This window comes from Numenius arquata, chromosome 2, assembly GCF_964106895.1.
Source record: "Numenius arquata chromosome 2, bNumArq3.hap1.1, whole genome shotgun sequence".
Taxonomy (NCBI): domain Eukaryota; kingdom Metazoa; phylum Chordata; class Aves; order Charadriiformes; family Scolopacidae; genus Numenius; species Numenius arquata.
In genome coordinates, this window is record NC_133577.1 from 43,584,493 (window position 1) to 43,596,961 (window position 12,469).

The following is a 12,469-nucleotide window of genomic DNA, read 5'->3' on the forward strand; positions in this document are numbered from 1 at the left end:
ACCTGCCAGTGCCAGTGCTGCTGTACTTACTGTTGCCAAGTTGTACGTGATGCACAAACGTAGAAGAAGCTTTTGTTCTTCCAACCAAAAGGAAAAACTCTCTTCCCCTTCCCTTTCTCCATCCTTTCTCCTTCTTCAGTAGGACTGAAAATTCCACATCGTTGATGTGTGCATTGCTGGTGTTTAAAAAAAAAAAAAAAAAAAGTTAAAATGAAAACATTGAAGGTATAGAAGATAAAAGAGTGTAAAATCTATGTAAAGATACCGCCCCCCCCGCCCCTGCTGGCTTTCTGTTGACAACCCTGGGTGTTGAAAATGGCGTAGGTGTGGCATCAGGATCCCTGTGGCTGTGGAGATGCAGCTGTGGACTTCAAAATAGTTACTTTGTGCATCTGAGCTTTGGAAATGGCAAATGGGAAATGGTGGATTTAAGTTGAGATCCCATTATGCAAAATCAATGGCCTGGTTAATCCAGTGTTGGTATTCTGTCTTTGTCCAGATCAACTAACTTCCATGGACACTTTTTAGAAATAAAAATGTTTTCATTTGCAAATTACTAATGTATTTTGGGTTTGAAAAAATTATTGCTACTGTACAGCACTGTTCCTCGGCAACAGACTGCCCCCACATAAAACCGTTCTGCTCTGCCCTATTGCTGAATATCTTTTTGTGCATAATCATTGTTGGACAACTCGCCAAACAGAAACTATTAGTTAGTTAAATGTTAATTTTAGCTTTGCAGTATTACTCCCTCTGTTGTTCTTTCATTCAACACCAATTATTATTATTATAAGGATCATGACTATGAAAGAAGACCTGTTTTAAAGTTTCAGAATGAGATGATAACTTACAATCCTTAAAAATATTTATTGTCAGTTTAAAAATATTTTTTCTTGATATGTAGTATTTGACTCAAATACTGGTATGTATCTGCAACAGAGATAGAACTAAACAGGAATGCTGTTTGTGATAGGAATTTACAGCAGGTGACACTGCTGAAATAGGAAATATTTCATTTTTCTCGAGACTAGGAAAATGTCACTAGTGGCAAACTTGTTCATTTTAGCTGCTAGAACTGAATTTGTCTAGAACTACATTTATGAAGTATATAGGTGTATATATATATGTTTGATATTTGACTCTGAATTTTTAAGTAATATAGTTGAAGTTTTATAACTGTAAGTGTAACCGTTAATCTTTAATTGTTGAATTATCTGTTCTACAGAAGTGTTTTAATTAATTGGCATTCTTTTGATCCAAAACTATGCTTGGACATTTTTTCTTGGAGTTCTAGAATGGCTATGTTTTAAGGAGTACATCTACCTGCCTAACTCAATAGAGGAATATTTTGGAAAATTCTCATTGTAAATCTTCATCTAATGCTTAGTTTTCTTCACCAAATAGTTGGAACAGTAAAAATAGTTGTGTTTGCTATCTAGGTAAGGTGATGCTGTTACTGATGTTGCTGATTTTGCATTCTCCTTAATGGTCTAGAGTTTACAGCTCTGCTGCGTGCTGAAGTGCTTGGGTGTCTGCTGAAGATTAAATTGTAGCCTGACTGAATGATAAAACTCGAGCAGAGCAACGCTGATCCTTTTCTGGTTCATTTCTTGGATTAAATAAGTGATTTAATCAATTTACTGTGTAATGTATATTAATATCCTTGTTTCATGAATATTGACACAAATCTTTTTAAACTTGCAGCAAGTAGTGGCAGCAATAAATGCAGGAATCATACCTTTAGGAAACACATCTACCCAGATCAGTCACTGGGACTTGGGAAGTTCCTTCTTCTTTGCTGGCACTGTTATTACCACCATAGGTAGGACACAGTTTATTATCTTTTCATAGTAAATGAGCTGAAACTCTTTTGATTTCCAGTATGTACATGTATTTGTTAATGGCAAATCTTCCAAATCTTCCAGTTTAAAGTAGAGAGTTGCTTTTTAGCTGCAGGGGCAGAAATTATAGCTGTCTGTGAGGATCCCTATATGAGTAAATTATTCTTCTGTAGAAGAAAAATATTGCTGTGTTTTTCTGTGAGGTGACTAGAAGAGGTTGTGGAAACATTTTCTGGGGGGAATTTGATCAACTGTGTAATCACAAGTGTTAATTAGGGCATGATTTAAAACACGTGTGCATTAAACCTTGACTGAGATGTATGGAATTTCAAGGCTGTATAATCCCATTCTGTATTGTTTTCTCTAAATTCTGAAAAAGATGAGAACATGATAAAGATTCGGTTCATCTTAATTTAATCAGTTATGAGTGTTGTATTGATAGGGAGATTTACATTAAAAGACTTACTTTGAGGCTACTGTTGCATTCAGAGAAGTCCAAAGTTGTAGGGTGATTAATCTGTTCTCATAAACCCAGGGAGTTTTCTGGATCCTTTCTGCATTTGAGAGCCACTGTCCCTCTGAGCAGGTGTGAACAGGAGCAGTGTTTCATCTTTCAGTTTCTTCCCTTTGACTACAATATAGTGCACATGGTGTGCAGTTCAAGGATCATAGAAGGGGCATCCACAAAGGTGGCTGGAAATTTGAAGAAGAAATCAAATGAGAAAAATTTAAGACTTACATCATGACAGTAATGTGTAAAGTATTTTAGCACTGTTACAATAATAATATATATGTAATATTTATATGTGTTTTGTGATGGAAGGGGATGTTCTTTTCAAGTGTTGTATGTACCTTTGTTCTTTCATTATGTAGAAGTGCATGAGTACTATATTTTTTGTGTGTTTGAGTATATACATGTCTATATATATGTATAAATATGATGCCTATGTGTAATATTTTTTCACATCTAGAATAACTGAAACACAGGCTTAGTGAAAGTGAAGTGAAACTTTTAACTCCCTGAAGTTAGTAACAAACCTAATGATTTTATAGTAGTAGATCCACAAGGCAATAAAACCCCAAGTATTGAAAAATGTAATTTTAACAGATTATTACCAAGAAAAGCAAGAACCTGGAAAGGATAGCTTTATGATCAGTCTTATGTTATCCTCTTCTGACAGCACAAAACTTTATGTTGTAGGTAAGTATCCATGATCCTGTAGAAAGTGCTTAGTATTTGTTTCAGTTCCAAATAAGGATAAAAATTAACATCTGAAAAGTGTTCATGGAATTAAATGATTCAAAAATTATTTTAAAGCAGTGGAACATTTTGTTTTGTTATTTTGTTTCTAAGTGAGACTAAGACTTTTTTAAATACAAATGTTTCCTGATTTAATTTATTGACCTGATTCAACTGAAACATGCAAGAGTCCTGCTTAGAGGACAGAGAGGGATCTGTGAAGGCATCCAGGCCACAGATCCCCTGTTCCCAAGAGGCAAGATAACCCAATAGGAAATACATTTGAAAATTAATATTTCAGGTCATTTCTGCAAACCAGAATCGTTAGAATCAGGTCAGACTAGGCAACTGTAAATATTTATTTCAGGTTTTATGATAGAAAACTGAGAAAATCTAGGGAAAAAAATAATCAGTAAAATAGTTTGGTTTTGGAGTAACTGTGTTTTTCATCAGAGACACTTTCTGAGGGGAAGGTCCCAGTCAGTTGCAGTTTTGAGCTTTGTTTCTTAGGACCAGAGGAGAGCATGCTTACATGAAAGCTGTAATGTGGTTGGTGTTGTCTTACTGCTATGAACCTTCTTCCCGATGGTTCAGAGGGCTTGCAGTGTGACAACAGGCAGAGCTGTCATGAAAAGCCCTTGGAATTGTGACTTTCTTGAGAAAATGTTGACAAGTGTAAAAGTTGTTTGTGCTTCCCTATTTTTTATATTATTGCATGCCATCAAGTGATTTTGTGTTCGGAGCAGTATCTCTTCATATATGAGTCACCTTTTGAAAATGAAGGCATTCCTTCCAATTAGGGGGCATATGGTTATCATGTAACTTGATATTTTAATTTCTCAAGAGACTAAAAATGCAATTTATGAGCATCTCCAGAGAGTCTCCATAGGTTTCAGGCAAACACTACAGATATTGTCTATGGACAAAGACAGGACCATATAAATTCATAAAACAACCTTACAGAAATAATTTGTAAAAGTGATTTTATAAATATGAATAAAATTTACAAATATTCCATCCTTTAGACTGTATACCTTAAGAAGTACTTGCATAGAAGAAAAGAAGATTACTACCATTTAGAGAAAATGATAGCTTTCCAGTGTTGCAGCAGATTCTCTAGCTTTTCAAACCTCTTATTACTATGATTTTACCTTATCGTTTATCCCATACTTTTCCTGGCGATATCTCAGAATCAAAGAAATTCAAACGGAACCAAGATTTTACTTATGGACAGTATTTCCTGAACCTTTCTTTAATGACAGCAGCACTTGCATCCCGTAAGTATTTGGTTCCTGGGGACAGAGGATAATAAATAAGATCTATAGCATTTCCCTAAGAACTAAGTTATTGTTTTACAGTTACTGTTATTATTGTATCACAGTAGCAATGAACATTTAAGTGAAAAATATTGACCATGTATTTTGGTGGCTATTGGCAGCAGTCCAGAACAATCTGTAGTTTCTTACTCTTCTGGGTCTGCTGTAGGCTGCTGAAAGGCAGTGATGGGGACACGTAAATCTATTAAGCTTCAAAGCCAGCTAACAAAAGCAGAGGTAACACTAGAGAAAGCATGGCTTGGTGTTTATTTAACAGGGCTTTTTATGCTCTTATAATCCTTCATGTTATCAATAAATGTTACAGTGCATATTATAAAATTAATAAACTCAGTTTTAACAGAATGTATTCTGTCGTACTGCTACTAGGTCTTTCCTAAGAAATGGATTTAGGTGAGAGGTCAGGGTCAAACAATTTCACAAAGCTTTATTTAGAAAACATCCTTTGTAGTTTTTTTTTCCGTGTCTGAGTGGGTTGGGTTTGGCTTTGCATTTACAACAGCATTTGCAACAGCAAAAAATTTGTTTCGGGACTGGACCTCACTGCTTTTAGGCTTGGCTTGCTTAGTTAGGTGTTCTTGCTTGTGGAGATGTTTCTAGAAGAAATATGCTTCATCTCCACAAAGAAATGTGAAACTACATGATTACTCTGTGCCTTTGGAGCAGTTTCAGAGAGTCCGTAAGAGGGAATGCCAAGGCCTTGAGTTTAGCAGTTGTTTTCCCAAATGACTGCTGTCTCAGCACAATGAAAAATGTAATGTCAACCATAATATCAGAAACCATATCATGAAAACCTCTACTAGACTCATATGGGTGTTCACCTAAAATAGCTGTTATTATTTCTGCTCTTATTCCAGCCAGTCCATAATGACTTTTTCAAGCACTGTAAGTAAACATATAGTGGAAAGAGCACTTATTCAGACTCCTGGAAGATGGAGTATCTTGAATAGCAGTTGAGATCATGTCAGGAGTTCCAGCAACCTCACTGGTAGCTGTGCTTTGCCAGAGAGCATCACTTCAGAGAGAGCTGTGTCTGTACAGGAGTGAGCTCACTGAGCTCCATTGATACCTTAGCACTTGAGGATACTTTGCAGCCGTATTGATGTCCAAATCCAATAGTTGCTAATAACTGTGTCTGCAAATCAAAATAGGAAGAACACATAATTTCTTTTTGTCCTTTTCCATTTTTTTCACCCACCCAAATGCACGGGAAACTGAACTTCTTGAGAAGTTCACTCATGACTAAAGTCTTTAACTTGGCTTCATGCAGCTAGCTATAGTAATACAGTTATGTTTTTGGGTCCAAAAACCTAGCAATCATTATGAAAGAGTGCAAAGGAATGTGAATCTTTTTTTAAAAAAGAAAAGGAAATGAATTGTAAATATTTATGTTTTAGGGAACAGTTGTGAAGAGCAGGGAGCTAAGATTCTTAAAAAAGTTTAATATTTTTGACTAGAAATCTCAACTTGATTTGTCACTTTTAGAGTTGCAATTAGTTATGTAGCTTCAAATGCAATTTCACTGTAAGGAATACTTCTTTCTGCCATTTTCCACTGCCTGAACACAAGCTTTTCTTGTGAAGGCAGGGTATTTTAAAAAGTCTTAATAGATTGCTTATTGATTTGAAAGAATAATAAAATCCTGCTGCTAAGTCTGTCCCTTCTGGCGCCTTTTCACTGCATTTTTGAAACATAAAGTAACAGAATAATGTGTTGTAAACCAAAATATACAAAATATGTTTGATGTTATAAAAAGACAAATATTGTTGATAATCAAATGTGTTACCTATTATGCTGGATAGTCATAAGATAAAAAATTGCAAATGATGTTGAAAAATTTGTTCAGAAAATTGTGCCACCAAGGATGAGCATAAAAATTTAATTTGAAAAGATTACGCCAATTTACTTATCACAACATAAATGCTGGGATTTTGGTTTCTGTATTTGCTGGGATTTCTTTTTTTATATTTGAAAGGGAAGAGAGAAGACGCAAACAAAAGAATGTGAAGTGCAAGTGTTGACGTGATTGAGGAGGGGGTTGGTGAAAAGCTCCTAAAAGTAAAAAACATAAAATACATTTTCCTGAAAAATACTGTGATACATGATTTTTCTCCATCATATCAGTAATCAAATCTGCATTTGGGACTATGACTTAAATGAACCTGACTACATGGTGGACATTGCAGTATACGGCTTCTGAGGACCTGTTTCTTTCCAGGCTCCTCAACTCGAAACAATTTTCTTTGATTCCCTTTCCAAAGCAACAAGTAAAGTTTCACAAAGGCAGGGCCATGGATCTTATCCTCCACTAGTAGCCTGGATGCACACGTCCAGATTTCATATTGCTATATTGAGGATATGTGTGTGGCAAAGCTGAGTATAACCAGTTTGTAACACAAGCTGCAGAGCAATGCAGAAAAAAAGTTGTTAAGATTTATGGTCTGTGAAAATGGGATAGTGAGAGACACGCTGAAGGGGTCACTAGGGAATGAGGTAGAAATGCTCCTTCCATCTCTTACTCTGCAGAGGAATCCACCAAAAACTCGTGCTTGCTTACCGTGATTTTATATTGACTCAAAGTGTGTTAAATATGTATATCTCATCTGATAAAATGTCAACAGAAAGAACTATTTTGTTTAAAAAAAATCCACCGGAGATCTCTTCAGAATTCAACCTTTCCTGTAGGTTAGCGTTGTGCTTCCTTCCCATTCCCGTGCTGCTCTTCAATGTTAGAGCTAAAATAGCTTTTTAGTCTCTATTTGTTCCATTTTAATTTTTCTCCTTTGCTTCTTTTGTTGTTCCTGTGAAAAAGTGTCTGAATTTGACCTAGTTGTTGGCTGTTGACAAATCGTGGTTCAGTCGTGCTCTGGGGAGACCTGTTAGGATTTGGCAACAAAATTCTCCAAATATTTCCTCTGAACTGAGCATACTCTCTCCCAGGACAGTAGCGACTAAACAAGATTTCCTCTGTAACTATTCCTCCCAGGAACAGTGAGTAGAGAGTGTATTACCACTATGCCCTCAATTTTCTCCTGCATTTGTTCAGGCAGCGAGAAAGAGGGCTTATCTGACTTGAATGCTGAGGAAATAACACTTGGACTGTACAAGGTTCAGAAGTAATAATTAGGATAAGACTGCTGGGAGCTAGGGAACCTGGAACAGTGGTGGAGGAAGGACCACAGTGAAGAGCTGAGAGGAAATTATATTAGATGAAGAGATCAGTTAGAGACATTGAGGGCTTGTATATCAGAAAAATGGAATTAACTTGAATGAGCAAATCAGAGGAAAGAAATTGTGTTTCACTGACCAAAACAACTGAAACCAAGAGGAGAAGAGGACCACTTTTTTTCCTGCATATGCCAGAATACTCAACAATGCTAAAGATGGCTCTGAAATTGAAGAAGTGCAAGTTTATGCGATGACATGCAGCTTTAATTACACAGACAAGTGCTACTTTTTCTACCAGCCCTGTTTTGATAAACAGGTATCTGACATGCAGGTATATGGTAAATTGTAAGCACTTGCATGTACTGTGAGGCAAACTCATAACGGAAAGGATCTGATAGTTCTGGTAATATTGTTACTTTAAATTATTAGCTATATTAGAAAAGCTTAGGGTGATGTAGGCTCTTAGTAGTGCGAATGAACAAGGGAATTTTTGTTGACCCGGTAAGTTCTGAATTCTGGAAAAGAACTTTGGCAGTGGATAGTATAAAGGGATGCTGTCTCTTTAGGGAAGGTGGTGGCACCAATGACATTTCACGTCACTTTTCATATATTTTTTGCACTAATCTTTTTTACACATTTTTGGTCTTTTAATCTTGATTCAGAGCACTGCGAGCTACTTACTTTTCTTATAATACCGAGTTTCCAACTATGTTTATATTCTGGAATAGTTTTTCTGATCACCTGGAATGTTTTTCAGCATTGATGTGATTTCATCACAAATTGGTTTTGTCAAAATAGCCTTTTCCATTTCATTGATAAGCTTCCTTCTGGGCAGCACTGATGGTTTTATTTTGGTATGGTGTCTATTTGTTGGACCTTGCAAAGCAAAGAGGAAGACATACCATTTTTGCAGTTTGATGTGCTTGTACATTCTAACCTTTTAATCGTCCTTTTCCTCAAAACCAGCAAAAAGTTGTATTAAAACAAATTGCCAGGTATGCAGCTTTCCATCACTCTTTTGTACCTTCTGTAATTTCCTAAACAACAGACTACACTTCATGCAGTTCTGCAGAGGTCTTGCTGTGGAGTGAAAATGTCAATTCGTCAGTTGTAACACAGTCCCCAATTTACACTGCAAATGAGCACTGAAATTTTCACAGCTTACTCTGTTAATGCTAGTGTGCTAATGGAACTGGATTTTGTTTTCCTTATTCAGATTTCTTATCACCAGCTGATCAATATAGGGTTTCTCAGCCTCCCAATCATGTCCATTTTAATTTCCAGGTTACAAAAGCTTGTTGTTATCAATAAAGGAAAGGCAGCCAGGAAGAATTGCTGATATGGTTACACTCTTTGTGGAATGCTAGGATAAATGAAATTATTTCCTGCTTCCCTTTTTGTTTATTTTCATAATTGCATCAGGAGTGGTGCAACCAACCATGAGAACCTCAAATCCTATAAGCAAACAGAAGTACAGGATTTTGGAAAATACAGGAAAAAAATTTGTGCTTTGTTTCTACTAATCAAGAAGTAACAAAATTAGAGTCACTTGGTGTGTAGGGTTTAGAGACCAAAATAAAAACACCTGCGTGTATTGTGTATAACCCATCAGGACGATCTGTTGGTAAGTTCCCCTTTCACCATTTTAAGCTGTTTACCATTATGTGCTGCTTTATTCACAGCTGTTTGCACTTACTGTTTAGTTGAGCTGCTGAACAGGACCAGCTTTTAAAAAGGGAATGGCAGCCATAATCAATGCCAGATATTTTTTTTTTATGTTGTTTTTTGTTTTTTTTTTTTTTTTGAGACAAGTGATATAAGAGTAGCTTATAGAGAGAGAACTTAGAAGTGAAGCCAACCATTTCAGCTAGAGTTCATGCCTACTGACCACTTCAGAAAACAAGGCACTTTTTAGGTGTCTTTAGCACAAGTTCTGGGTTCTGAAGACTTGAAGATCTGCTGTTGAGCAGTTTGTTAAATCTGTCCAAATAACATATTGCTTTATACCAGGTGAGAACCTGCCTAATCTAAGTCCTGCTGTGTTTGCCTATCCCATTGACCTGAATGCAAGATGAGGTGGCTTTTCTTCCTGGAAACTAAGATCTGAAGATGACTGCTTGTGTTGTATTGAGGCTTTGCTCAATGGACACATCAACTTATACATCTGCTCATAAGTCCCGGGAATGCCTCTTGGCACTGGTTGGCTGGAGCAGGGCAGGGGTTACTGCTCGTGGAGAATAGCTGGGTCTTGATATTCCAGTGTTGTACTGAATTGGAGATCTAGGATATGCAGAAGAAAAGGCTCAATTGGCCAGGATAGACTCTCTGTCCCCTGTTTGCTCAAATACTTATATGTAAACTGGGCTGTACCATCTCTGACAGCTGGAATTAAAAACCTGATGGGTTTTATTTCAATGATATTTAAAAGATAAGTACTTTTTTTCCTTTTCCTTCCCCCTCCGCCAAAGAATATAGAAAGTTATACTGATAGCCTAGAAAGGCTTAAAATTTCTTGAAGTGAACTGCCAGCAGTATACAATCTGATGTGTTGTGCCTCCAGCAATATAGAGTAAAATAGCATTAAAGTATCACTATAGCACATGAGAATATCCATTAGCATTTTATAAAAGTGTTTCTTTTTTATACACTGAGAGCTCTCTATATTTTATAGATTTCTTGTTATTGCCAGCAGCTTGGTTTCATTAAAAAAAGCTGAAAAACGAGAAGGGAAGCTGGGCAGAAATGCAGGCAAAGGGGAAATTAACAAAATCTATTAACTTTTTTCAGCAAATTTTTTTCTGTATTGAATCCTCTGGTGCTTTGGAAAATCTCACCCTCTGGTGTCATCCATTTTGCAAGAGCTGAATCAATTGGTATGAGTACAAGTAAAGTTCTAGCTCACATCTCTGTGAGTTAGAAATCTGTATTTTTCAGGAATACAAGTTTATTTCTACAGTAACATGCATATAATCTACATATGCAGTGCTTAAGATGAAAAGGATAAAAAATGATCACTGAGTACAAAATTTATACTCTGATGACTGGTTTTTCGTTTGGGAGGAGCAGACATTTACAGAAGACACCTGTTACTTGCAAGGCAATAGTAAGATAGGTGGTAAAAAGGACTCGGGATGCAAATTTTAGGTGGCAATGAAGGAAAGCCCTGTATAAGCATTATCAACCCTTTCCTTGTCATGCTGGGTTTCACCAGTGAATAGTTCGATGTTTTTCCAGGTGTTGAAAAAAGAAAAAAAGAAAAATAAAAAGGGATGTAAGCTAAAGGAAGGGCAATTTTCTGCTACATACTAGCTGAAAGTAAATAAATATGTGTGGTAATATAACTATTAGCCTAGAAAAGATATGATGAGTTGCTCTCTTTCTCAAGGTGCTCTGATATTGAGTACTAACGGTTAAAATTTTAGTCTGGACTTGTGCAGCGGGATCAGGAAGAATAACACCTTTTTCCTTCTGGTTAATTTACTTTCTGAAAGTCATCCTATTCTAGCTAAGGCAATCTCAGATTGATATTTATTTATTTATTTTTAAGAGAAGCAGTTAGAAATATTAATTGATGTTAATAAGGGATTAGCTACCAAGTTTTTGGCTTTTTGGTTCTGTAGGGACAAATCTGCAGATAGTTTTACTGTTGTGGCTTCACTAGAGATTTGATTTTCTCTTTTTTCTGTACTTGTGTGGGATTCTAATCTGTTTTGCTGGACCAGTAACCAGGGCCTAGAGAGATCCAAGTATAATTAAAAAAAAAAACGTTACTTCATATGGGCATCTTTACTATGGATGTTTCATAGCAAAGATAACTGTAAATTCAAGCCTCACTTAAGGGTAGAAATTTGATGGCAATCATGATCCCAGTAAGTCTCCCTTACCTGCAGGGATCCTTACTCAAAACCAGTTATCCACCTGAAATCAGTAATTTAGTATGCTCAGATACTGTGGGTATGGAAGCATTAAATTAATATTTAGATGAATAGGTGGAAAGTATCAAGCAGTCTGAGTAGGAAAAAGAATTCCAGTCTTGAGAATTCAAATACTTCATGAAATCCATCAAGGCAAAGGTGTCTTTTTTTTTAATGCTTTGAATGTAAGTAATTTTTTTTCATTCCACAGAACTTGTTATTCTTTTATGTAAAACATATATTTAAGTTCTGGTATCAAGGTTTAAGGCTCTATTGGGTTAAGGATGATATTATTTGAAAATGTTGGTGGTGTTTCTTACTTGCCAGAATGTCATGAGGATGCTTGAAATTGTAACCAAATGAAAGAATTGGGTAAATCACTCTTGGTTCCTCTTTTGTTTTGGATAGTCAGACTCCAACTGTCACTTCTGAATTATTGCTTCTGTGCTGTCATCACCTCTTGCTGTATAGATTTTTCATCTCACTTCCTTTCTCCAGCACAGAATCTGAATTAAACACTTCTCAAGAATGGATTGATGACGCTTCCTACTTGTGGGGCTAACAAATAAACTCTTTTCTGTCACTGTGGTTAGTTGTACAACTTTAGTTCAGGAAAGTATTCTTGTTGGTAAAGATAAATACTTGAAGGATCAGATCACTTTTATTATATATTAGCATTTTGTTAACCTGTGAAAACTTCTGTCACCTGAAGAGACTGCAAAGGAAAGAAATTCCCTCCTCTTGTCTACAGTTGCTGTTTCTTCTTGTCCAAATTCAGAATATGTCTTTTCTAGCTCTTCAGGCCCCAGGATTAGCCATAGTGAGGATTATTTCTTTACCTGTAATTTTTACAGACTTTAATTTTGAAATTGTGTTGTTTTGTCTATCTTGTTTATTTAGATCACAAACTTTTGAAGCACATATTTTGGGTCATAATGGTAACAACATGATCAAGTTCAAGATCTCTGCAAC

At 36.1% G+C, this 12,469-nt stretch overlaps 1 protein-coding gene across 1 annotated transcript in view; it reads left to right on the forward strand.

Moving 5' to 3' along the window:
* The window catches only part of KCNK2 (potassium two pore domain channel subfamily K member 2), a gene marked incomplete at its 5' end in the record, with an annotated part of 75,132 nt that overhangs the window by 12,143 nt on the left and 50,520 nt on the right, over positions 1 to 12,469 (forward strand). Inside the window, one exon of the mRNA XM_074168299.1 lies at positions 1,705 to 1,822. Coding sequence (XP_074024400.1) covers positions 1,705 to 1,822 — 118 coding nt within the window. The remainder of the gene's footprint in view (positions 1 to 1,704; positions 1,823 to 12,469) is intronic.